The sequence below is a fragment of the Glycine soja genome, chromosome 8, assembly GCF_004193775.1.
Source record: "Glycine soja cultivar W05 chromosome 8, ASM419377v2, whole genome shotgun sequence".
NCBI classification, from domain to species: Eukaryota; Viridiplantae; Streptophyta; class Magnoliopsida; order Fabales; family Fabaceae; genus Glycine; species Glycine soja.
In genome coordinates this window covers 2,618,579-2,646,322 of record NC_041009.1, presented here as the reverse complement: position 1 = coordinate 2,646,322, position 27,744 = coordinate 2,618,579, and the positions used below count along the sequence as shown (strand labels likewise).

General features: G+C 32.2%; 3 protein-coding genes and 1 pseudogene across 3 annotated transcripts; 1 reads left to right on the top strand and 3 right to left on the bottom strand.

The window, feature by feature from the left end:
- Positions 1-1,504: 1,504 nt before the first annotated feature.
- On the bottom strand, positions 1,505-4,668 carry LOC114422753 (probable pectinesterase 53). The gene is made up of 5 exons (XM_028389271.1): positions 4,095-4,668; positions 3,508-3,682; positions 3,223-3,429; positions 2,738-2,973; positions 1,505-1,892 (listed from the first exon to the last, which is right to left on the bottom strand). The coding sequence occupies exons 1-5, from the start codon at positions 4,448-4,450 to the stop codon at positions 1,739-1,741; spliced, it is 1,128 nt and encodes a 375-aa protein (XP_028245072.1). The 5' UTR covers positions 4,451-4,668; the 3' UTR covers positions 1,505-1,738.
- Positions 4,669-9,402: 4,734 nt separating this feature from the next.
- LOC114424727 lies at positions 9,403-11,896 on the bottom strand (annotated as a pseudogene).
- A 3,363-nt stretch (positions 11,897-15,259) lies between these two features.
- Positions 15,260-16,387, bottom strand: LOC114423096. The gene is made up of 2 exons (XM_028389717.1): positions 15,964-16,387; positions 15,260-15,831 (listed from the first exon to the last, which is right to left on the bottom strand). Exons 1-2 carry the CDS (start codon positions 16,224-16,226, stop codon positions 15,534-15,536), a joined length of 561 nt encoding a protein of 186 aa, XP_028245518.1. The 5' UTR covers positions 16,227-16,387; the 3' UTR covers positions 15,260-15,533.
- Positions 16,388-24,166: 7,779 nt separating this feature from the next.
- On the top strand, positions 24,167-27,354 carry LOC114421139 (glucan endo-1,3-beta-glucosidase 13-like). The gene is made up of 4 exons (XM_028386950.1): positions 24,167-24,441; positions 25,095-26,369; positions 26,710-26,740; positions 26,864-27,354. The coding sequence occupies exons 1-4, from the start codon at positions 24,387-24,389 to the stop codon at positions 26,997-26,999; spliced, it is 1,497 nt and encodes a 498-aa protein (XP_028242751.1). The 5' UTR covers positions 24,167-24,386; the 3' UTR covers positions 27,000-27,354.
- The last annotated feature ends 390 nt before the right edge of the window (positions 27,355-27,744 follow it).

Sequence of the window (27,744 nt, the reverse complement as noted above, 5' to 3'; positions counted from 1 at the left end):
CTGCACATGGTGTGCATATGGCTTTTGGTTAAAAAAATGTCTAAAAGACAGAAAGGTACTACTGTCAAAATTTACCTTCGAACAGGGAATATTCCGTTGACAAATTGGAGAAAAACAATCAGAAAAAACATTAGGATAACAGGACAACTAAAACTAATTTTGCACGATTCAAACATACTTAAGAAAGAATAAGAGAATAGGCTATGCATCGATTACAGTTTATTTTAATCACTGAAAGGAAGATTAAAATGAAGAAGAATATTTGTAATATATCAGCCATTTATTTGTTTGAATCGCAGTTTGGTCACGTTGAATGCCAGTACAATGTGAGAAGCGGATTGTATTCAACGTGTATTGGAAAGAAATGAAGCGTCTTAACTTTTATATATTATAAATAAATAGTATTAAATTAAATATTTAAGAGAAAAAAGTATTACTAAAGTACATTTAATGTAGTACTTTCTATCCAAATACTTATGGATGAAGTCAGAAATGTTTTTGTAAATAAAAAAAAAAATTTGGTGAATTCAAAATTGAGACAACAGAAAGTTGGATTTTTTTTTCTGCACTTCTAAGCAATATGGGAGTGCAGCAAGTAATTCGAGGAGCGCGTCTGTTCATTATTAATGTCAGCTACTCAACATAAGTGGGCCGAACCACTGCTAATTTAAGCCCATATTTCAAGAGCATGACCCCAAGGGAATTACTATTCTCACCCATTCTTTTCAACAACTGGCTAAAGGATAATTGTGTCCCTCCCTCCTTTTTTTCCTACACCTCCTTCTCCTCCTCCCTTTTTTCCCTACACCTCCTTCTCCTCCCCCCTACCCACTTTCCCCTTATTCTGCTGCACCCCCTTCCCTCTTTGACTCTTTCCCTATTTTTTTTTTTGCGATTCTACCTTCACACATTTTTTTTTATTATTATTTTTTTAATTTTGAATTCAATAGAATTACGATTTTATTGTATCTAAATCCAAATACAAAACAAATAAATTTATTTTATATTATTATCTAATCACAAACTATCCTAATATAATAATTTTACTAATTTTTTCATGAATACATTAAAAATATTTTATATTAATTGATCGTTTACAGTTACAATGCTTAACACTTAAAAAGTAGAAAATATTCGATGGTAATAGGCAGCAGTGCTTCATATTGATACACCAGTAAAGACCAAGTTTTTCAAGAGCGGTGGAAGCCTTATGAATTCTACTGGTTCAACCTATAATTTACTACCGTGATGGAGATGGCAGTAGCTCATTGATTAAAGATTTCATAGCAAGTGAAATTTTTCCCTCCACCAGTTGCTGACTTATGCATCACTTGTTAGAACCTTAAGCAATCATAAATCAGAGGCCGAGGCCATCAAAGTGTAATGAGAGAAATCCTTCCGGTTGAGCAGGGAAATATTTCTTGAACACAAAAATAGAATAATAAAAAGTTGCCCTTTTAATTTTATGATACATACGAAAATGATAAAATATAAGTGGCCGGGAAATAGAAATAATGATATATGATATCACGTTCATTGTCAAATTTTAATGAAGTGTGCCCAAAAATATTGTGGATCCCCCTCTCGGTCCCATTTTTACCAAAAGAAAGGTTAAAAAAAATGTGAAGCAGCTGGAAACTGCTAACGGCCGGAAAGGAATTGTGATTCTATAAGTGAAGCAACCGGGACACTATGAAATTGTAATTTATATATTTATACCTAAAAATTGTCTATGAAATCAAAGAGAGAGATTGATCCATTCAGAGCCATCAATATAGCTAAGTGAAATAAAAGGCTTAGCTTCCTCATCACTGAGCTCCCTTGACCATGATACTCTCCCCGCGTAGCTTGCTCCTGGTCCTGTGCATTTGTACTGTCCATAGAATACAGTCCTAGTACGTGGACCCAATAAACACCAAAACACATGGAAACAAATTAGAAACGCACTCACATGCGCATGCCAATGTGTCAATAGATCAAGCTGTGTCTGAGATTAGGTGGCTTTTTTAGACCCTATCTGCCTTATATCTATATAGAGAGACTTGTATGTAGTTTGGGGGTAGGAATCTCCCTATATTTACCTACCCTTTTTTCTCTTAAAACTGCTACAAATTTCTTATACTTTACAAAAGTTAATTTTCTAGCATTTTGTGTATAAGAAGGTTCATGAGCACAACACGTAGATTTCCACCACACATGACACGTGTTATTAGGTCACTTCTCTTCCTTATGCTGGTGGCACACTACTTTATACTCTAACTTGATATAACCAACAATGCCCTTATTCTAACATGAGAGAATAGACTCGTTCATTATTCTGATGTGGTACAATGGATAGGTGGAGAGTGATACAGGATACTAGAGGCTGACTAAGCATAAAACCATTGAGAATTTTTCTGCATAAAGAGCAAAAGGACAAACATTGGTGCCCCTACTAGTTACTATTGCAAAAGGTAATCCGGAACGGAACAACAAAACATACTCTTTCAACCTTATACTTTCCGTTAGAGAGAGAGATGACTCTGGTGAAATATACTCTTAACCTCACTTTTTTTTTTACTCTAATTTGACATTTTATACGAAACATAAAACAAAAGTGATTTGAGACAAATATTACACCAGTGCCTTTACACCATAGACTACTTTTAGTTAACAATTAATTAACTATTATGTGCATACACGTGTGTCTATACTCTGTGCGTGTCAAGATGAGAGATAGTTAAAAAAAAAAACTTACATTTCACGGTTAGGGTCGCCCCAGTTATACCAGCCTTTGGGAATGATGATGTTGTCCATGTAAGTGTAAGCAAAGACAACGCGAGAAAAGGGACCCCAAGCCCTTCCAAGGTAAAGTGCCCCTGAGCCCGTGACCTTACAGTGAACAAACGAGAAACCCGTGTCTTCTAATAAACTGTTCCTTCCTTGCGCTGTTAAGGCCCCTGTAAGTTGTGCTATGGCATGCACGTGACATCCCTAGTAATTAAGAGTTACCGATGTAATTATAACATAACATAAATAAATGGAATGGATATAGGGAGGGAAGAAGGAACAAATTAGATTCCATTTCAGGTTTATTTTATCGAATAATATAAGAAAAAATTGGTTAGGTTGTACTCCTTTGGCTTAAATTAATACCTACTAGACTATACTACAAATTCTCAGATTATTTAACAACAATAATTCAAGATCACAGCTGTACAATTGTGGAGAGAAAAATCTAACCTCAAAGAGAGAGAGAGCGTTGCCAAATATGAAATCAACAGAGCCTTCAATGTAGCAATCCTTATAGTAATGCCTACCAATATGATCATAGAGTGTGTCCTGTGCTCCTAAGAATTTGCAGCCTAGGAATACTGCTGTGTCTGCTGAAATTCTCAATGCCACTCCCTGCTTTCCAACTGCTCCTGGTGCTGGAATTGGGGCAGTGTTCTGTATGCAATTTGCACATTTATATTTGCTTGTAAAACACACAGATAGAGCAAGATTGGATTGGAGCTTGTCACTTACTTTGAATGTGATGTTCTTGGCTATGAAATAAGGTGAATTCACAGCAAAAGTTGCAGAACCATAGGTTCCTAATGGCTGGCTTTGAGCAGTGTCACCCCATTGAACAATGGTCTTATCTGCACCTTCTCCTTGTATTGTTACGAAGGATTTGAAAGGAGAAATATTAACTTTCTCCCTGTATAATTAAAGAAAAAAACACAAAAAAGAAGATATTTTCAATCAAATGTAATTCACAATTTGTTGACAATAAAACATAGAAGAAAACTTGCAAGTTGTGAAATAAGAATATAAAAAGAGGACAAGTGTGAAAGAAAGGACAGCTCATTAGGTGCAAAGTCTTCTGTAGTCCAAAGAGCAATTCTCGGGGCATTAGAATCACAAGGAAAAAGACACCCAAGTTATTATCACTCCCCTATGTACCACATCACACACACACAAAAAATTAATAATAATGAACATGGACAGGACAAACACCAAACCCCACGTCTCACATGAACAAAAGACCATAAACAAACAACACACAGCAAAAAGACTAGAATGTGGCCGAATTCAAGTGGTATAACAAGAAATATAATACTAGTGCTTACGTGTAAACCCCTGCATGCACCTTAATTACCACTCTCACTACATTGATGAATGGAAGGGAATCAATGGCTGCTTGAATTGACGAAAAACCTCCCTTACCATGCTTCTTAGAAACGTGCAAAGTGTGAGAAGGAAAAAGCTTATTCTTTGCTGTCCTAAAGACAGAATGTTTGAGGCCACCTACAAATTTCACCCATTTCATGAACTGTTGTTCTGAAAATTCGACTCTGGTCATGTTGGTGGATAAACCATTCCCTGGCTTAGGCCGAATTCCCTTGGTATGGCATTGTGTTGCACTGGGATTTTGTAGAAAAAGAATAACTACTAAACCATAGAAAATAAAATGCAAATTTGACATTCTCGAAGAGAATGTGAGCAAAAGAATGATACTAAGGTGGGGAATGTGGTTTGGAACTACAAAGTGCCGTGTAAATTGGCTTGTGTCACGGTTTATATACAAGTTAATATTACTTGTTTATAGGTGGGACTGGAAAGTGAAGCTGAATCAGAGAATCAATGACAGAGAGAGAGTTCACGGGTGCTTCTACTGACATCAATTGAGAGAGAGAGAGAGAGAGAGAGAGAGAGAAATGAACAATCTAAACCACAGGACAGGTTGCACTTTTTGCCTATAGAAATGTTGTTTGAATTTTATTTTTCATGTTTGGCCACTTTTACTTTGTTGTAATTGTTGTTGTTTGTTTGGTGCTGCCCGTGAGCCCCTCTCTTTCTGTTTGTGTGTGATCGTGAAATTATTCTTGTTGAGATGACGGGTCGTTTCAGATTGTGCTCCTAAGAATAGCATATCTTGTAAAATATATTTTACTCTGCTAACTTTTGTGCAGCTGCCTGCTTATAGTACTACCTACTTACCTTGAATCATCGCCGTCCAATTGTATATATAATTAAGTGCTTGTTCTTTAGTTCATTATTTCTATTTGAAAACTTCTAATGGCTGAGCTTGATTCCCAATTCTAAACTCAAAGTAGTTGGTGAATCAGAGAAGCACCATGGATTCCCAAGGAATAATTAGCAAAAAGTAACAAAGCAATGTTGAAGCCATAAGTTACAACTTCAATGACGTGATAGAACTCACTATAAGGCATAAATAGCCACTATTTGTTTGTGTTTTGGAGGACTATCAAATTTTGTTGTAAAGAAGTACTGGTTTTCTTTTTGGTAGATTCTAAGTGTACTTTATTTTTAATCCCACTATCATCAGTTAAGTGGCTTCTCTTGCTGGATCATTTTTGGTTCTTTTAAAAGTTTTTGTACACTATTAGCAAATCTTATCCAAACACAAATTAAATACTGCAATGAGAACTCTTCATTTTTTATAGGATGATGATTGCGGTACATTTTTTTTTGGTTACATGTTGATTGCGGTATATTTTTTTTGGTTACATGATGATTGCGGTATATGTACGAGAAAGCACTTATAATTCAAAGAAAGTGTTATTTTGTTACTTATAAAATAGTGCAGAGATTAAAGAATATAAGAGCAAAAACCGTATTAACTATTCTGATATAAAAAGCAAATTATATTTGTATTAACAGAATATTCGTTCCCCCAATAGAAGCCAACAAGCATTCAATGCGTGAATTAATTGATAATTATTTTAGTTTAATTAATAATATTGAGTTTAAGTCTATTATATGCCGTACAACTGTTTTAAATATTAGAAAGAAAAACTTTGGTATTTATAGTCATCTTACTCTTATGAGGATGACACCTCTAATCTGTGAAAAAAAAAATGCTAGCTAATAGCAAGAAACTTATGAAATTTCTTTAAGAAATAATACAGTGAAATTGTGCGAAGTATTAGGACGGCTGGAATTTATCCAAACCTTTAGGAAAGGAAAAGTAATCAAAGGGTTAATTCTTGATTGAAGGGCCCACTAACTAATAAGAGACAACTTATAATGCATTATGCATCATTCCAATGATTCCAATCACAAGGCGAATTACGCTATCTGTACCAGTCTATCAATGCTGATTTTGTTTTCTCTACAAATCCATTCAGACTCAACAGGTTTTTGAGTTTAAAAACCATGATCGAAATATAAACCATCGAAATTTCTCATTAAAATTTAACTAATTGGAGTGTTTGGGAATCATTGTTTTTGTTAAACTCTCTCAACGGTAAAAAAAAAAACTTTTTGACCTTTAACATGTTGATATCTTAAGCAAAGTTTTAGAGTTCTAATTTTGTCAATAAAAAAATAAAAGAATAAAATTGAAGAGAAGACATACTCTACTAAAAGTGCCAGCTAAAATTGATAATATTTTGTACTTATAATAATTTTTATGATTTGTAAATAGATACATCTAATACTCTTTTCTTTTTAAGAATTTTTTTGACAGATTAAAAAAAACATAATACTATTTCAGTCTAACTAATCCATTCTTCAACAATACATACACAGATAAATATTGGATATAAGTCTTGTGTAAAATAACCACACTCATTTGTATCTCTTTGTTTACGACATTATAAATAAATAGAGAATTATCCAAATTTAAAAAATATATATATATACTGATTTCCCAAGTATAAAACAAGTAAACGACCATATGATCAACAAATTGATCAAGTTACTATAGTAACAATTTAAACGATTAGGATTTAGGAGTTGAAGCAACAAGGTACGAATGTACCATAATGGCAACATGAGATTGCTTTTCAAAATCCAATGGCCACAAACTCCACTAACAGTATAACAGCAGCTACCTTTATTCTAAAAAAAATTGAATACTTTGAAGAGAAGCTAATCCACCAGAGTTTAGAAGGCAATCCACGGGGATAACAGAAGAGGCTGACTGATCTGAGTAGAGAAAGTCAAAATTTCTGTCACCAATGTTTTAATCAGTTATATCACACATTTAAGCAATTCCCAGATGGCAGATACACAGAAAATTAAATAAATAAATACTTGTAAAACCATCAGGGATCAGGCCTTTCTATGGGAGGACAGATTTGGGAATTGCTTTCCTCGTCCTCATTAGTGCTATCTAGACCCCCATTTAGTTTTAAAACAAGTTTATTTCAAAAATACCCTACGATAGAAATTCGTTTTATCAAAAAAAATATATTTTCATTGTGTATTTTTTCTCTCTCTCTTTTATACAACGAAAATATACAATGTTTTCGTTCAGGTTTTTTTATAATTATTAATTAAATAATAGATAGAGGATAAAAAAAAGTGGGAAATAAATTAACAATGTAATAAAGAAAAGTCATAAATATTTTAAAAAATAATCATTTATAAATCACTGAAATAAACCCCTAATTTTGATTGGAAAATAATACAATTTTTTTATAAAAAAACTTCATTTAAATTTTGTACTTAATTTATTAATTTTCTCTTACACTCATATTAAAACGCTAAAATATTTGCAATAAGCATCAATTTATTGTCCTTCCAATTCCAACGCTTTTGAAATTTGACCTCTTTTATTCAAAGATGAATGCAAAGTTCAGTAGTGAAAATAATAATTTTAATTCCAATAATATTACACTCCAATTTACAGCATATTAAAACCAAACATATAAATTGTCTTTTCCAACATATTTGAAGTTAGAGAATACTAGGCTTCTAATAATAAAAATTAATAATAAGGGTGGGATTAGGCTTCTTATAATAAAACTAATAATAAGTGGGTACTAATATTTATCATCAAAGAATCAATTAATTAAGTTAAATATTCATAAAAAAAACCTCCATTGCTATAATGATAGATCCAGAACCCTGAGTCAATGAGGGAAAATTATAAAAATTAAAACCAGTGAATTTAAATATATAAATATAAATGAAATAAAATACAAAATTATCAAGATTTTATTTGTTTTAAAAAACTTTATTTGTGAATTTTATAAAATGGTATATCAATGGTCTTATCCAACTAGAATATAATTATACTAATTGAAGTACAGACGTGATAAGAAGTCCTACAGATAAACTACATGTAATTTATAATGAAAAAGTGACAATTTGTTGTGTCTTATAGTTTGAATACATCTGGAACCAAAAATGAATGTAACATACAATTTCCACTACATTAAAAAAATAAAAGTATATAGGTTCCGTCCGTGACTTGCGATCTCCTGCTAGAGTGCTCCCTTATGCATGTGTTTCGTTGCTGAAGATGAGTCGTTGGAGACGCAACAAGGTCGCATCAACGAAGCTTGCAGTTTCCATCAGGAGCTGTTCACAATTCAGAATCTGAATGGTAATAAGGAGTTTCTCAAGTTCATCCAGGACTCAGTTTGTAGCCTTTGGGTGCTTTTGGCCGATATAGAAATTAAGAATGAATCGATTCGCGTAACATTGTTGCTCAAATTTAACCACTGGGGACACGTTTCTTAATAGGCAGCCAGTGCTTATGAGCAACCTCTCACATACTCACATACGTTATGTTTATTTTTATGATCGTCCTAATGATGTCTCCACAATTGTCCTTAAGTATGCCCGTCCGTAGGACCTTGTACTTATTTTCTTTTTCTCTACATATTCTATGAACATGGGGTGCTGTAAATCTGTAATCGCTTTTTTAAAACAAAAAACAAATTCAACCAAAATGATTTAAGGTCACAAATCGTTCCTATTTTTGCTATTTCGTGCGAATTTGAAATCAAGTAATACAGCATCATCTTCGTAGAATATTTCACATTGCAAGGCTTCCCATGTTATCAACATTAGTGAAGATATCTATTCAGGATTCCATTCAACCTTACATTAAATAAATGTTGCACATTATGAATATATTTAAGTTCGTAAGGGAAGTGATGCTGGGCTCAAATTTCACTATTTTTGAAGGAAATCTTTGACAGTATATTGTTTATAAATTATTTAAAATATACTCCAGCTTAAAATTGTTTCACTTTTAAATAGAACCATAAGGTAATTAAAAATGAAATCATATTTTTAAACTTAAAAGACTATGGTTGATTTTAATAAGTAAACTTTGTTTTTAGTAACTTCTCAATAACTTATAGTATTTCTTATATTTTCTTTCACTTCTATCATCAATATATTTATTTATTTTTCTTATTATCTTTCTAAAATAAATCATAATTTTATTATTTTTCTATGATTCACTTATTCTACACTTTTTAATTACTTCAATAATTAATTTCACCGGACACTTTTGATTTAATAACTTAATTTTTCGGCTTCTATTAACTTTCTGAATTCATCTAATTTTGCCGAACATAGCCAAAATGGCAACATTTCGATAATCCTCTTAACCTCACCTCATTTACTTGTATTTTCATGCCAGAACCGAAACTTCAGCATTCACAATTCACGTTTATACGAAGAAAGCACAGATTCATTTACCATCCCCACAAAGCATGCACAAAAAGTTACCATAAACTAAAATACATTGATCCAGAAATAAACGGCACCTGGCCGGCTAACGTTCCAAAATTCCCAAAATTAAAGAACATAAACACTGTAAAAGACTGTTTTCCAATTCTCCTGTTTCTAATACTCATTTATCGTATATTTGGATTTCAGGTGGGAGCCCCCTAATTGTCATGTTTGAGAATAAAATCAATTCGGAATTATGTTTGGTTAGACCCAAAAATATGTTTGAGTAAAATTTTGTCTACCTTGAGTTTGCAAACTTTAATCCAAACATGCACTTAATCAACTTCTTCCATCTTGCTACCCTCAGCATCGGCATCCTCCAGAGAAGGCGTGTCAGCATCAGCATCACCAGATCTTCATCAATGCTCAGTCCGAGCTTCAACATCCAGTGAATCCTGTTACCAAAAGTGTTGGGATAATCAAGGCTGAAGCCAGAAGTTAAAAGAGCTTTCTCAAAGAGCAATAGCACGAGATCCTTCACAGATTTGTCATTCTTGTCAGCATCTGCTCGCTTACTCAGCTCCTCCATGATGGGGTTCTCAGGGTTAATCTCCATTGTCTTCTTGCACGACATGTATCCAGCCATACTGCGGTCCCTCAATGCCTGTGCTTTCATAATCCTTTCCTTATTGGCTGTCCACCCATATTCACCAGTCACGAGACAGCAAGGAGAATCAACATGATCAGACACTACAACTTTTTCCACCTTGTCACCCAACACATCCTTGATCACATGGCAAAGACCATCAAATTTCTCCTTCAATTCTGCCTTCTTTTTCTTCTCATCTTCACTCTCATCAAGTTTCAGGCCTTCCTTGGTGGCAGAGAACAACTTCTTTCCCTCAAATTCCTTAAGCTGACCAACAGCATATTCATCAATAGCATCAACCATGTAGAGCACCTCATACCCCTTCTTCTTAAGCTTTTCAAGGAAAGGGGAATTCTCAACAGCTTTCTTGCTTTCGCCAGTAATGTAGTAGATGTCATTCTGTCCTTCCTTCAACCTGGTAGCATAGTCCTTGAGACTGGTCATCTCATCACCACTCTTAGTGGAATGATACCTGAGCAATTCGGCTAGCTTTGACTTGTTCTTAGAGAAGGCTTCATAAAACTTATTATAGTCCTTGTTCTCAGCAATTTCAAAGAACATCTCAATGTACTTCTTGACCAAGTTCTTCCTGATGACTTTTAGGATCTTGTTCTGCTGCAGCATTTCTCTAGAAATGTGGAGAGGAAGATCTTCAGAATCCACAATACCCTTAACAAAGCTAAGATATTCTGGCATCAACTCCTCACAGTTGTCCATGATGAAGACAGGACAGACATACAGTTTGATGTTTTTAGGCTTCTTCCTTGTGTCAAAGAGATCAAAAGGTGCCCTCTTGGGAATAAAGAGGATAGCCTTAAGCTCCAGCTGACCCTCAACAGAAAAGTGCTTAACAGCCAAATGCTCTTCCCAATCATTGGTAAGACTCTTATAAAAAGCAGCATATTCTTCTTTTGTAATCTCTTCAGGTTTCCTCCTCCAAATAGGCTTCTGCTTCTTCACCAATGACCACTCATGAGATACCTCCTTAATTGTCTTCTTTTTCTCCTCCCCCTTGTCCTTATCTTCATCTACATCTTCAACTTTACCCTCCTCATCTTTCTGCTCTTCCTCATCCTCATCATCAGAAATCTCGTTTTCAGTAGTCTTCTCAATCCAAAGAGAAATTGGATAGCTAATGAATTCAGAATGCTTCTTGATCAAGTCCTTCAGACGGTGTTCCTCAAGATACTCAAGTTGATCCTCCTTGAGAAACAAAGTTATCTTTGTTTTCCTACCAAGGTTCTCAGCAGATGTGTCCCTTGTCACAGTGAATGAGCCACCAGCATGGGACTCCCAGACATACTGCTCATCATCATTCTGTCTAGTGGTAACAAAATCCTTATCAGATACAAGATAAGCCGAGTAGAAACCAACACCAAACTGTCCTATCATGCTGACATCAGCACCAGCAGCCAGGGCTTCCATGAATTCCTTGGTCCCAGACCTTGCAAAGGTACCCAGGTTATTCACCAAATCTAGAACATAAAACGCACAAGCATTAGAGAAAACATACTAACATACACAGTGGGTGATAATCTGACTGAGACTAACAAACCATATAATCTTACCAGCCAATGTCAATACCGCTGTCAATGATAGACAATGTGTTGTTGGTCTTGTCAGGAATAATGTGGATGAAGAACTCTGGCTGAGCGTCAAGCTTGCTCTTGTCTGACAAACTCTCAAGTTGAATTTTGTCCAAAGCCTAAAGGTAAAAAATATGACAGGAATCAGATATAATGCTCAAAGAAAACCTAAAACAGCAAGCATTCCTATGTAACTCACATCCAATCCAAACCAACCAAACCACTACCTTCCAATTAAAGGAATATATTACCGCATCAATTTTGTCTAAAAGGCAATGAGTACAATACAGATCTAATCCAACTAAAACGCCACATACTACCCACATAATTCTCACAATACAGGGACGTTATGTTACGGAGCAACAATGGAAAAACAGAGTATGATAAACATGAACCCTATAATATAAGAATCTTAAATCAGAGGCATTGCTGATGAGCTCACTAAGGAAAATCTCCTTGTTGCTGTAGAAGGTGTTGATGATAAGACTAAGGAGCTGGTTGATCTCGGACTGGAAAGCAAACGTCTCAGTTTCTTCGTGAAAGAGGGAGAGTTGCAGCGAAGAACAAAAAGGAAGAATGCAATCAAGAGACGAAGAGGGTCTTAAGTCTTCTAGATCCTTCTACGGTCTAACTAATATCGCATTCCGCGGTCCCACTGCTATATTTTGGGGTCCACCTTATTTTCAACCCTTTGGCCGTGAATCTGGTTATTGCAAAACTTTATTTTTTTTTATTTAAATTTAAATTGCTCACCAAAGCATCCTTATTACATGGAGATTTTTTTAAAAAAATTAATTGAAAGTATTTTCAAATTAAGAGGCCTAGTATTTTAGTAAATGGAATATGTAAGATAAATATTTAATTTTATATTTTTCTGCCCAATCTCACCCGTGTTTAATGAATCTCGACCTCTTGATCCAAAAATGAATGTTAGCTTCCCAAAAAGAATAACATCACAATTTACTCTACATTGAAACTTCAAATTCAATTACTATTTCAAGTTCCAAGCTAAAAAATACCATAGGGTCTTGTATTTTGTTATTCGTGAATTAATGTGGCATTAGTTGGTTTGCATTTGCCAAAAATATATAGGTTCAGTTCAGGTGCCTTCAAAATTTTGAACCAACCTTTCCCCTGTTTTGTCTTTGTCTTTGTTTCGTAATGGCACTGGCGTCGTGGTTCCTGAAGATGAACCTATCGATGCTTTTGAGTCGTTGGAGACGCATCAACGACTGGAAGACGTTGTTAGATGTTTTGACTAGGTCTCGCTTTAGTTTACTATCAATTTTTTATAACTTCGTCAGAGGGTAGGAAGGCGTAAGAAATTGGCTGATTATGCTGCTGCTGCTTCTAGGAAGCGCGATCGTTCCCATATTGTTAGTTTTATTTTATAGTAATATTATATTTGTACTTAAAATTAATCTTTAACTTAATTTCAGAAACTCTAGGTTAACATTTATCAAACTAATTTCATGACTAAACACTTAATTAATTTTCACAACGTAATAAACTAAAGCTTGATTTTCAGTTAAAGGAATTGTCCACGTTTAATGTTTATCATATCTGAAACATGATTGTTTTTGAAAGAAATACAAGAGGATTCTTATAGGAAAACAATTCTTAACTAATTAAAAATAAATTAAATACTAGTAGCAATGTCAATTTGGGTTATTCTAAATTCTAATGCAACTTGTGAACTGTCAGTTACTATTGTGTTTGTTTCTTCTTTCCAATTATTCTTTCTGGTTACCCTGATGTCTTTAAGACGTGAAGCAACCTTACAAATTGATTGCCATATGAATACGACGTACGGGAGAAAACTACTTTTGTTTTTTAAGTGGAATCCAGATCTATTAGCCAAATATAACCGCAACATAAAATAGTCCACACGTTCATTTAGATAATCGAAGCCAGCACATGAGATAAGTATAAATGTTTGACTCGAATCAAACAATAAAATCTGGGATTATAAAAGGTAATCCCGCTTTATAAATACGTGCCTTAGATGCTGGGTTCTAAGATATAATTGTCTAAGGTCGACTATTGTATTCATTTTCATAACATATTACATTTTAACTAGAACTATAAAAAGTAATCCCGCACAAAAATTTGTTCCTTGTTTGATTTTACTATATATGGAACCAACATTTTTGTGATGTGCTGTACTTTTTTTTTCACAAAAAGATAATTATGATATTTCGTTGATAATCAAATTAGCAATACTTGCACGTAGAAACATGATCAAAATATTGGATATAAGTAAAAGATGAGATTACCTTAAGTACTAAAGCATCAACAACCCTATTGTCTTGTCTCCTCAAGAAACCTAACTTGTAGGTATGATTTCTGGCCAATAGCACCTTGCATTCACGAATGAGATACACCCACTTCAGATTCATCAAGGTTCTTCTGCTTCACTTTGTCAATAATTGCTTTGTTATACATCTCAAGAATAGTTATAATTAGGTGCCCAACTGTCTAACTTGTAATAATAGGAAGAAAAAAAACCATATAACACCTATGCGTACAAGGATCCATGGGGTTATTTTAATTTAATAAATGATTTCAGGTTTAAATCATAAAACTGTTATATATATTTTTATCCCTAAAGATTAAAGACAGTGTTAGGAATTTATAATAATTAACATATTTATTTAACCAACTAAACTAGATTTTCTTAATGTTATTGTCATGCTAAATATTAAGAGTTTATCACTTATAATTAATTAATGACTTTGAGTATGATTGACCTAATTGGAGGATATAAAATAATTGTATATAGTCATCAAATTATAAATTATATATATATATATATATATATAATAAATTTATTAAATTTTTCGTTAATTACTTAAAAATCATACAAATATGATTTATGGTTGGATGTGTATGATGATTAAATTTTTTATTTTATAGTTAAAAAAAATAATTGTAAACATATAGATTAAAAATGATGAGGCATAATATTAAAAATTGAATGATATGCAATTTATTTTATACACCAGAGCATTGCTATCTTATCGCTTGCAAGTTTCTTAATTATTTTAATTTCTCATTTTTGTTGCGCACTTATCTCTTCTTTTTTTGTTTGGACCAACTGATGGAACGCCAAAGTGATTGGCAGCGATTTTTGTTATTAATGAACAGAAAATGAAGCTCTCAAGGCTCTAGAGAACGAAGAAATACAAAGGTCTCCCAAGTCCCATCCCAATGCTAATTAAAACAAAACAAGCATGCCAAGACTAAAGAAAGAAATTATATATCATCATGACGAACCGTAAAAAACAGAAGATAATTTCTAGTATCACATCTGTAGTGCTGCTGATTATTTAGCTGTCAGCTTAACTGGATATGTATATTTATGATAATTTCCCATACTGATTAATGTTATACGTACGTTCTTGCTTCAGTTTTTTATTTTGAAGTGATCAATGATCAGTACAAGTGTACAACTAATGATCATAAACCTAGAATGTTTTGATTATCATGTGTAAAGCTCAAATTAACCCTCTTATATATCGTTGGCTGATTTTATCATGGTCTCAGTCTCTCATGTGAACTAATTTCGCACTTCATATGTATTCTACAGCTAGCCTGTTTTTCAATTATCACGAACAACTAACTAAAAAAGTCCTTGCATACATGTGCTAATTAGCAATCATATCATGCTAGTAATAATAATGAAACACAGGCCTGCTGGATCCTATCATCATGAAAAACAAATCAATTAGCTAGTAATAATATATACTAATGAACCATATGTATATTAATTAATTACCAACTAACAATACGACTTCATGTCAGAAAATTAAGCTGAAGGTGAGGGACTAAAAATTTTCCCTATTCTGTGCATGAAATAATAACCAAGCTCTAATTAACAAGGTTGGAGGATTTCAAAAGTTCTTCTGTATAGAAAAGGAAGTTCTGGAGCCTCCAAGGAAACTCCCTCTTTTAGTTAGCACTGCAGATACAAAAGTTGCTCTCGAAGCTTTCTTTGATATTGTAGCCTTTGGAGTGAACGATATTATTCTGTGGCAGCTGCTATCCAAGCCTCCCGCGAAGCTTTTGCATGATTTCATTTTCTTCCTATAAAATCTCTCTTTCTTCTTAGGAAGATCCTCTATGCTCTCCACGCTAGCTAGAGAACTGAAAGACTGAGCCTTGCCTTGATAAAACATAGACAAGCCTCTCCTGCACATGTGATAATATATATAAACTATTAATTCAACTCACCAATTCATAACATTAATTTCCAAAGAAGCTAGGAAATTGAATACAAGTTAAAACTAACAAGGCCTGCACATCATGCAGGAAATTGCTTACTTTATAGGGAGTTGATTCATTAGCTCTGATAGTTCAAATAAAGGACCGTTTGAATGCGATGATGAAGATGAAGTTGACAAATAAGATGATGCATCCTCAGCCAATTCTGATGAAGAAGATGGCCACACAGAGTTCATTGAATCTTCTGAGATTGATCCAATGGATATCGAATCGCTGATCGCATCATCATTCACATCCTCCTTAGCAACACAATTGGTGTTCCCAGCTTCAATATTACCATCCATGATACCCTTCACGTTCATTTGTACAAGAAGAAACAAAGAATAGAAGAAAGATGAAGAAGATCTCTCGTCTACTTTATGAAACGGAATAGCCCTTCAATTCATTGAGGAGCTTATCTATATATAATCTCACAGATTTGATTGGAGCGGTTACATTTAACATAAAATACATGGGTGGTCATATTTATAGGATTGATTATCAATAATCATGAATAAGTGGATAGCATTATTGTTTTTTTAAGTTTATCGATTATAACACTCTATCCTAAATATTGTCATTGTCAGATCACGTTATATCGTGCAAACTTAATACCCTTCTCTCACTTGTAGGGGATAAGGACTAAATTTGAAGACATCCATATCTTGAGTCACCCTGTTAACTTCTTTTCATTTTTGGCGTGTGAAACTGTGGTCCCCCCATCTCGCCAACTTTGCTTCTTAAAGCCATGGCAGATGGGTATATTCCTACCTTTTAATGCATAGTTTATCACACCATCCATATATTTTCATTTTATATAACATTATTAGTAAATTTTATTCTACTGCTATATGGCCTCAGATCATATGCTTGTAATGGTCACGTTGCCCTTTTTGCTGATTTTGGTTCTCAACTTTGGTTAGGAATGGGAACATAATGGTGCACGGTGCACCCACATTTTAAATATCATACAAGTAAAAATGTTGCAGTGTATCTTCAACTTAAATATAAATAAATATAATTAATTTTATTCTTATTTGATAACATTATTTTTAAAACATCATTCATTTAATTAATTATAAGACAAAATTACAAATTTGGTTTCCAAGTTTATCTTTAGTTTCAAATTTGATCTTCAGTAATTTAATTCACGAATTTGGTCCTCCTGTCTTGTAAAATCATGCAATGTTGATCTTTCATACCATAATTAGACGTTGACCGTTAACAAATGATATTGACCGTCACGTGTCACGTTCTTATTGAATAATGATTGTCACATGTCATATTCTGATTGAATGTGAACTCCATGAAAGATGAAATGCATTGTTATTTTCATTGATCAATCACAACATGACACGTGACAGTCATCATCCAACAAAAACATGACACGTGACCGTTAACATCACGGTCAACATCCAATTGTGACATGGGGAACCAACATTGCACGATTTTATAAGATAGGAGGACCAAATTGATAAATTAAATTATTGGGGGACCAAACCCAAAACTGAAGATAAATTGGGGGACAAAAATGTAATTTTGTCTAATTATAATTCTATTTTCAATGATTATTTTATATTCATGATAACAAATTATAATAAAAATATTTTTTATTTGAGATTAGTATGTCAACTAATTTAATTTTTTAATTAGTGTGAAATTAATTATTTTTATATATATATATGAGTTGAGAGAAAGTATAAATAAGAAAAAGAAATAATTGGGTGATTAAAAATATAAATAAATAAAATTAATTGTAAATTTCAACTTCCAAATATTTATAACAGCTTAGTATTAATTAATTGGTCATGCACCGTGTGTGCCACTGCTACCTGGTAAAAAGTACTCCCGAATCCCAGCTAACAATATTGTTTTGGCTTAAAACCTTCCTCTCCATTTCTATATTATCATGTATCAACCAACATCACATCTTGTTTCTTTTTTAAAACTATATACAAATAGAAATACTTTGACCTCGGACGTGTGAACTGTTCACGATAAACCTCACTTCTTCCACTTTTTTAGTTTCAAACAATACTTTGACCTCGAATTCTGTTTCTCTTTTTTGGTAGCTCAGTCATATGCTGCTGCTTACCTGACCTCTAAAATTCCCTTTACTCAATTTTCTTAGCTAACTAACTATTCAATCCACGTGTTTTACGACCCTTAAAACTCAAGGGCTGTATTGGCATATTCGAATTGGTTGAACGTTTTCCCCATCCCTCAGGCAGTATTGTGATAATGTAATAACCTTCATAACTAATACATTAATTATTGCTGAATAAACATAGATAAATCTGACAATTGATTTTAATTACATACTTCTGTTAGACATTTGATTATTACAAAATGTTTGTTAAGAAAAACCTTTCCTATTTAGAATGAGCTGGATTGGTACGTCCAATAAAGATATGTGAGTTTGTGAGGATAAGAAGGTTGACTTGGGTACATGTATGATGTGGTGATATTTGAATGGCAATGAAACGACGACCACATGATGTTATTGTATTGGCGCTGACAAGGGCAGGTAGGCCTCACAATATCTTGTTTAATTCAAGGGAAAATAGTATGATGTTTCTTCAGAATCCTTCATCTGCCCCACCACTGATTAGATTATGACCCTTTTCTCATTTTAATCCAATCAATTTAAAAATTTCTTAATAACAGTGACAAAGTTATTTAAATTATATTTAATAAATAGTCAAATTATTAATATTATTTTAAGATTATCACTTTTTATAAATACTTATTTTATGTTTAATGAATATGTTTTATTTTTAAAAAATATTATAATTTAAAATTATGCTAATAAATTATTATATTTTATTATATATTATTAATCGGGTCAGCGTCGAATTAAATGGGTCAAACCCAAAAAGATTAGGACTAATTTTTTTTTAGTTCAGAGCTTGATTACGGACCGATCTATGAAAAATGGTCTATTTTGCCAATCCTAGTCCAGGTTACAACCTCCCACGCAAACCAGACATCAAAATCCTTACAACGTACATATACACTCACGAATTTCGCTATCGATCTTAAAGTTTTCTTCATCATTCATTATTCGTTGGTCAGAAAATACACCACTAAGCTTTATTCCCCTTCTCCTGGAAACTATGGGCTGATGGATAAGATTCACGTACTTTTTTTATTCAAAACCTGTTGCCAACCAGTACCATATATAGTGATTAAATTCCAACTGATAGCCGGTTCGACCCAAAAACTGTTCATATAATAGTTCAAGTAACATGAGATATCGATTATCTTATCAAATCAAACCGAGTGGATTGGATTTAGACTCCTTTAAAATAAACAAATTAAATGTATAAAGTAAAAGAGTATGAATGCATTTAATTACTTATTTAAGATTGATCACTGAATCAAAAAAAATTAACGGTAGATCGATACAATATTAGTTTCTTATTTCACTCATTTATTCATTTGTTTCATGAAGGAGAAATAGCTGGGATAGTAAGGAAATAAATAAATGAGAAATAAAAAAAGTATAGGTCACTAGTTATTTCTATTGTATTTCTCAGCTCTTTTTATTCTCTCACACAAACACAAGCAAATGCATGTTAAGGGCTATGGGAATAATTGTTCGCATGAAAAAATAGGTTATTTTTTAAATGAATGTATAAAATTATGAGAGATAAAAGAATAATATGATATCAATTTTATCACTTTATCGGTTGTTCTTCTAGTTTTTACTATTCTACTCCTCTGGAAAAAAAGGTGGGTGTATACATTGCAACTTATCCATGACACAAGATTCACTCTAGCAATCTCACTTCTAATGAACGACCCAAATATGCATATAGAGATTGTCTTTTCGTTCGTGAATATGGTCGATCTAGCTTCCTCAATTTAATCCATGTAATATCAAAACAACAACTTACAGGCCCACTCACTAAAAATTTGCCTTAAAACCAATTTCAGTTCTTAATTTCCAAGTTAGGAATCTAAACATTTCGAGGGGAATATTATAAGTTAGTTAGATTATGGTTGGGTTAGTCAATTAGTTGCAATTAGTCAATTGGTTCTGAGATTCTTTGGGAAATTTACATAAGCAGGTGGTGGGCGTGTTCTTTCTGTAGATAACATGAGATAATAAAGGAATTTTATATATGGTTCAGATGGAAAAGGCATTTTTTGTTGCAGTGTGTTGCTGCTGTGTCTTGGATGCATTTCCGCTGCATATTGTTGCTTTGTAGCTTTTCGGTGAATGGTTTACACATTGTAATGGATGATATATAAGGGTATAGCAATTTGTTTGGGATGGGTAATTTGTTGGGCATGTCTTTACGGTTTTATTATTAGGCCAGCAAAGAATTGTTTGCTTTGTAATGACTTTGTGATTGCTTGCACACCTTGTGCTTCAATCACCTTCTTTTTTTAAAAAAAAAAAAAAAAAAGTAATTGTAATCAGTTTGTTAAGAATTGTTTTCTGTTGTAGCTATTATCTTCAGTTGCTCGTGTGTAAATATGCATACAGGACCACTTGGTGTGGGACTTAGGCTTTCACTTCAATAATGAAAACCTTCTATTATCTTCTTCTCCCGATCATGATATGACCAATGGTTCATATTTAAATTAGAATGTGTTTTTATTAATAAAAATAAAATAATTGTTTTTTATTTCTCGTAATAAATTATTAAAATAATTATAATTATTCTTTTATAATAAGTTAAATCAAACACATAATTTATTTTTATTAGGAAAATAACTTTGTAAAAGTTTTCTCTTTAAATATTTGGAGTTGTAGACATTTAAGGTGAGTTTAATTTAAAAGAATTAAAAATATGTGAAAATGAATTAAGATGAAAAAAGTGAAATACTTAAATTAAATTAAAATAAAATATAAATGTATGAAACTTATATTATTTTTTATCGCAAGTATTCCAAATGTATAAATTAATCAAACACTACCTTAAAGCAGAAAAGTAACTAACGAAAAGAACAAAAATGATGCTGATTGGTCCATAAATAAATAGGACTTTTGTCCTTTGTTCGAAAAAGGCTAAAGGCATAATTGAGTTTTTCACTGTGCTGTATATCATCCACCAAAGTAAACAATACCAAATGAACTATTCTGAACAGATCACCAACGACTACGAGAATAGCCATGGCCGTTTCCTGTAAAATTGTTCTTTGCCTAAAAACATAAACATGGAGAAAGAAAAGAAATGTTTTTTTTAAGAAAATAAATGTTGTCAATTAGAGAAAAATAACGACATTCTAAAATCCTAAGATATCTCAAACAAAATGGTATCATGTTAATCAGGGATTGTTTATTTTCTCTGACATCACAGCATATAGATTAGAAAATTGTATTTTGTAAATTTGACTCATACTCAATCGAACGATCATTATGCTTAGTCTAACAACAACAGTGCCGCGGGCCTAGGAGAAAGATTTTGAGGTTTTTTTTTTCGTAAATACATTTTTTCTTTTTTTTTAATCTACACTATTTTATAATTTAATTTGTAGTGTATATTATTTGAGACTTTCTTTTTTTTTTTAATTTAAAATATAAATATTATATTATATAATTTTTTTAATTGGTTTTAAAATTACTTATTTATTAAATTAAATTTTATAATTTTGTTTTTTAAAGAAAAAATATACAGATAAAAAAAGATAAAAAGATTAGATAAAATAATTTTTAAAACCAATTAAAAAAAAATATAATATAATATTTATATTTTATAATATTTTAAATTAAAAAAATAAAAAAATAAAAAAAGTCTCAAATAATATATATTCAAAATTAAATTGTAAAGTAGTATAGATTGAAAGAAAGTAAGAGAATAAAAATGTATTTAAGAAATCAAGATTTTGATTTTTGACTGAATCATCACTAGTAATCATAGCTTAAAATAAAAATTGCGATTCCTAATCACTAGTAATCTAAATACCCTTGAATTGGGATGTTAGATAGTAGTTGATGGGTAATTTTTGTTTAGATCAGCCGTAGTTGATGGATAACACATTCTTATATATTGTGTGTAGAACTGAATACGCGAGTAAGTCTGTTCCATGAAATCCGTATTTTTAACGGGTTTATTTTTTCGAGCCCACATAGTCTGTGAGTTTAACGGAGCATTTGATAAATAAAAAATAAAAAAAAATTATATTTTAAAATGTAAAATTTGACCCATCTTAAAAACTAATTATAAATTATTTAATAAAAAAATTATTTCTCTAAAATAATAACATGATTTACCTCTTAAGCTAACTAAAAATGATTTTAACTTTTTTTAAGATAAATGTATGTTGATGATTTCTTTTCATTCTTTTAACTTTTTTACGATATTTTTTAACTAGTTTAATAATTATGATCACAATATAAAATAATTTTATATTATCATTCACTCATAAATTTTTATTAGTATGATTTTTAAAAAAATTATTATAAAAAATAATATATTTATCATATATAATTATTTGTAATTTGATGATAATATAAAATTATTTTATATTTTTTTTCTCTTAAAATGCTGATTAATGTTTGTCTCTCTCATAAATATATATATATATATATATATTAAATGAGTTTAATATTTATATATAAAATAATTTTATATGATTATTTAATTATAAATTATTTTAAAAGTTGATAAAATTATTATATATAATGAATAATGATTGGGTTAAAGTGAAAGCCCAAAAACTGGAGAAATTCTCTCGAAACCAATTCACTTGTGAGACAGAGGAGAGTGAAATTTCGTGTGTAGGGGTGAAATCCGAATCAATACGTAAAACCAGTATCAGTTCATAACCATTTTAATCGTATTAAATACTATATTCTTTGATAAATGTATATTTCCAAACATCAAAGTATAAAAGTAAAATAATATAAGACTGCATAAAAAGAATTAAAAAAAATCATAAAGAAAAGCAGAGAGAAGGAACAAACATGCGAAACTGCGGAATCGAGAAAGATGTATAAACTGAATTGAATAATAAAACTGAGGACCGGCGCTTTTTCGCTGACACCCCAAGCAGCCTTGTATTGTGTTGCAGTCACATTATTAATTTCTCTGTCGCCAGCAAAATGCAAACGCAACATATAATTCAGAATAGCTGTTCCTTTACGTATTTTATTCCATTTTGGATGAGTTTGGTAAAATTAATTTTAATTAAAAGTGATGTAATTTAAGTTTTTATGCTTTTATTATGAAATTAAATTGTGAATAAAATTTAATATAATTTTTTTTATATAATATAAAATTATTTAATTCATAATTAATTATAAATAATTAATTTTGAAATCTTTAAAATGTAAAAATTGATTTAAAATCAATTTTAAATTTAAAATTAATTCTCGTGAAATCAAGCAATTACTTAATTCGTTCTAAAATTTACCCAGAAAATCATTCTAAAGAGATAATGAAATAATGAACAAATATTAACTATTTTTAAATATTACGATTACATAAAATAAGAATAGACATCATAAAAATCATACAGATTTTAAATAATTTTTTGTAATTTTAACGTTTTACAAATTTTAAATATAATCATTTGAAACAAGGAGGAAAACAATTTAGTTATAGAGTAAATATTTTACAGATTTTATAAATAAGATAATATATCACTACGGAATTTATCATATTAAATGTCATTAAAAGAAATTTGAATATTAAAAATTAATATTTCTAAAATTATTCAATATATAAAGTATTTGAAATGATTAAAACATTATTATTATTATTATTATTATTATTATTATTATTAAAATTAATAATAATAAGGATAATAATGAAAGTTCGTTTGGTTTTGGAATGTACTAAAAATTATCAATTTAATTTTTTAAACTTAGCTTTTTTATTTATCTATATTGTTATCCATTTGCTCGAAATATATAAATACCTTTCCAAAAAAAAAAGTGTGAAAACATTTACCTTGAATAATTATATTCAAAAATAAGCTAAAGAAAAATGAGAATGCCCAACATATGTTAGATTCCAAAATAAAAAATATTATCAATATATTCTTCCTTAATAATTTGTAATGTACTTTTATTATGGTTTAAAAAAAATTATAATTAACTGAGAATATTTTTTACAATAAAATTATGTTAGTATAATTATGTGGAAGATAAAAAAACAAAAATTTAATGTGATATTATAAAAACATAATATTATTATTATATAAATAATACTAGTAATAACAACTATAATTAATGAAGTTGTTCCTCTCATTTATTTATTTATGAATAAAAAGAAAAGAAAAATGTGCATTAGTGGACAAAACATATAATGTCCTCCTCGCCACTCTCGAGCTCCAATCTCTAGGCAGTAGACAGAGAGAAGCAGAGAAGAGAGACAATAGCCGTCACTTTCTGAACATTGGAACGTTAGGTTAATGGGTTGGGTTCGGTGAAACACCAACCTTTCCCAAGCCAAGTTTCACTTCACAACTCCTCAACACAAGAACTAAAGTTGTAGTAGTAGCTTCACTTCACTCACAACACAGCAATGCCCACTGGCTTCTCTCTCATCTTTGCGGCATCACTTTTCCTTTTGCTTCTCGGTTCGTACCTTCCTAATCCTAACCTTATGCATCTCTTTTTTCATTCCTACTCTGCTTCAAACAATGTCGGTTCTTCTATGTTTTTCCTTTAAATCAAATATACTAATTGATAACTCACTCTATTTCTGATATTTAACCGGTACTATTAGAAACTAGGTTTATGATTATGCATGCAGTTGGTGGAACTACCTACTTTCTTTACAAACCAACAACCATTGATTGTACTTGAGGGATGATGGAAAATGCTTGTTATTATAGAAATCTGTTTTAATTGACTTCTTCTTCAAAACCCTACTACCTTTCAACCGAGCTTGCGCTTCTTTTCAATCCGTGATACAGCTCATGTGTAAAGATCACTTGTTACCTCATAGTTTGCTTTATGTGATATCTTACCCCACATTGTGTTGTCTCGATTATAAAAAGACAAAACTTAGATACAGTTCCTTATGTCTTTTTTGTGATGCTCTCCTATTAGAGTTCAAGTTTCACCTCTCCATACCATTGATCTTTAATGCAAACCCTTATTATATACATTATGGGGGTTGAAACTCCAGTTCTGATCGGAGAACAATGCCAAAATACACATGGAACTGCATCTAAGTTTTGTCCTTGAAACAATGTAATGAGTAATGACCGAGTGTTTGGACTTGCAGATTGTTGCTCTGGGAGTTTTGTTGGGGTCTGCTATGGAAGAAGTGCTGATGACCTCCCTACACCTGACAAGGTGGCACAGTTGGTTCAACTTCATAAAATCAAATATGTCAGGATTTATGATTCTAATATACAGGTTCTGAAGGCCTTTGCAAACACTGGAATTGAGCTTATGATTGGGGTTCCAAATTCGGACTTGCTTTCATTCTCTCAGTTCCAATCTAATGCAGACTCTTGGCTGAAAAACAGCGTGCTTCCTTACTATCCGGCTACAAAGATCACATACATAACTGTCGGCGCCGAAGTCACTGAGAGTCCTAACAATGCATCTTCATTTGTAGTGCCTGCCATGACCAATGTGCTTACAGCACTCAAGAAACTTGGGCTGCACAAAAAGATTAAAGTTTCCAGCACCCATTCCCTTGGGGTTTTGTCGCGATCCTTCCCGCCTTCTGCTGGGGCTTTCAATAGCAGCCATGCACATTTCCTGAAGCCAATGCTAGAATTTCTTGCTGAAAATCAGTCACCTTTTATGATTGATATATATCCTTATTATGCCTACCGTGATTCCCGGAGTAAAGTGTCTTTAGACTATGCCCTGTTTGATGCATCCTCTGAAGTAATTGATCCAAACACTGGCTTGCTGTACACAAACATGTTTGATGCGCAGATTGATGCTATTTACTTTGCACTGATGGCCTTGAACTTCAGAACAATTAAGGTCATGGTCACTGAGACAGGTTGGCCTTCCAAAGGGTCTCCTAAGGAGACTGCTGCAACTCCTGATAATGCACAAACATATAATACTAATCTGATAAGGCATGTTATCAACAACACTGGTACTCCTGCAAAGCCTGGAGAGGAGCTAGATGTTTATATTTTCTCGTTGTTCAATGAAAATAGGAAGCCTGGTTTGGAATCTGAGAGGAACTGGGGATTATTTTATCCCGACCAGACAAGTGTTTATAGCCTAGATTTCACTGGACGGGGTGCAGTTGATATGACCACTGAGGCAAATATAACCAAGTCAAATGGAACCACATGGTGCATTGCTTCGAGTAAGGCCTCACAAATTGACTTGCAGAATGCCATAGATTGGGCCTGTGGTCCTGGCAACGTGGACTGTACAGCTATCCAGCCTAGCCAGCCTTGTTTTGAGCCAGATAACCTAGCTTCACATGCATCTTTTGCGTTTAATAGCTATTACCAGCAAAATGGGGCTTCTGATGTTGCGTGCAGTTTTGGAGGAACAGGTGTAAAAGTTGATAAGGATCCAAGTATGTTCATCACAACTCATCCCCAATACTGCATTTTATTTTGATTGTTTTTGTCATGTGCTGTATTTCCCAGAAACTATTGCATACACATGCTACATATGATTTGAAGAAAGCTAGTCAAAATGCAATTCATTTTAGTTGAAGAAAGTATTAATTTGTAGAGGGGCGTGTTTTATATGGGAGTGTTGTTTGATATCTGTCAAACAGGCTGCCATCATTGTTGTTGGTTGCATTATCAATGTTTCTGAAGGTCGTTTTATTTAATTGTCTATTTCTTTTTCTTGTCTGTTCTTAACAAAGTGTTACCATAGTCTGATAAACTAATTTGTCAATTCTGCAGGCTATGACAAGTGCATCTACATGAGAGCTGGGTAAGTTCAATATACGACATGATATTTAGTTTGTTCCTTTTTATTTGGATGACGTTAAATTATACAAATTCAATTTAGGACCTGATATGACATTTGGGTTTTTCTTCCATTTTGCTTTTGCAGAAGTAATAAAACTGTGACAAGCAATACAACAGCAATGTCCACTTCATCCTCTTCACTGAATGGAAATTCTTCGTCAATTTTTACTTTTCTTCTTGTAACTTGTCTCTTTGCTCTAATGCATATTCAACGATACTGACAAGATTGATTGTTGAAATTGCAGCATGATTTTGCTTTGTTGACAAGTATGCTGCGTTTGAAATGCATGGGGAAGGTAATGATTTAGTGGAGAGCTTTCATATGCTCTATGCTATGCATCAGAAAAGTGTAAACTCCGTTGCTGTTATATAAGAATTGTTTTTTCCACTGCATTAGAGCAATGATAGGCCAAAACTCTGTGGTACTAGTTTTGTGTGTCAAGTGATAAAAGAAAACAGCATGCAAAGATAATTGGACTTGTCATCGATAATTTATTTAACTATGCATGTGTTGCTGCACCTTATTGTCTCGTATTGTAACTTTGAAATATAAAAACTACTTTGTTCTTGAGATTATCTCGAGTCTTAGATAATTCCTAATATCACCAAGCAAGTAGATTAAAAAATTCTTGTGAATCGGTATCCCCTCCTCCTAATTTTTTTGTAACCAAAACTTATGAATCACCACATTCGTTAATTTAATTGACTAGTATGATTTTAAAAGCATATATTTATACTTATAACTACTTAGTCATTTTCTAATAGTGTTTCCTGATCTCAGTGGTTGGATTGTCAATAGGATGGCTCACCCTATTCTACCTTAACCTACGTGTAGAAAGATAGTCGTATCATCTAAATTGCATCTATTCAAGATAATACCAAACACATTTGTAAAAAAATAAAATGCATGCGCTTAAGTGTCAAGTTCAGAAAATAGAGTTGGACGTATAAGTTGCAGCCCACTAG

Coding starts and splice junctions, on each gene's coding strand:
- LOC114422753 (XM_028389271.1), bottom strand. CDS start 4,450: ATGTCAAATTTGCATTTTATTTTCTATGGTTTAGTAGTTATTCTTTTT. Junction 3,430..3,507: donor CCAAGAACATCACATTCAAA/GTAAGTGACAAG, acceptor AATTGCATACAG/AACACTGCCCCAATTCCAGC. Junction 2,974..3,222: donor ACGCTCTCTCTCTCTTTGAG/GTTAGATTTTTC, acceptor CTTAATTACTAG/GGATGTCACGTGCATGCCAT.
- LOC114423096 (XM_028389717.1), bottom strand. CDS start 16,226: ATGAACGTGAAGGGTATCATGGATGGTAATATTGAAGCTGGGAACACC. Junction 15,832..15,963: donor ATGAATCAACTCCCTATAAA/GTAAGCAATTTC, acceptor TCACATGTGCAG/GAGAGGCTTGTCTATGTTTT.
- LOC114421139 (XM_028386950.1), top strand. CDS start 24,387: ATGCCCACTGGCTTCTCTCTCATCTTTGCGGCATCACTTTTCCTTTTG. Junction 26,370..26,709: donor AAAAGTTGATAAGGATCCAA/GTATGTTCATCA, acceptor TCAATTCTGCAG/GCTATGACAAGTGCATCTAC. Junction 26,741..26,863: donor TGCATCTACATGAGAGCTGG/GTAAGTTCAATA, acceptor TTGCTTTTGCAG/AAGTAATAAAACTGTGACAA.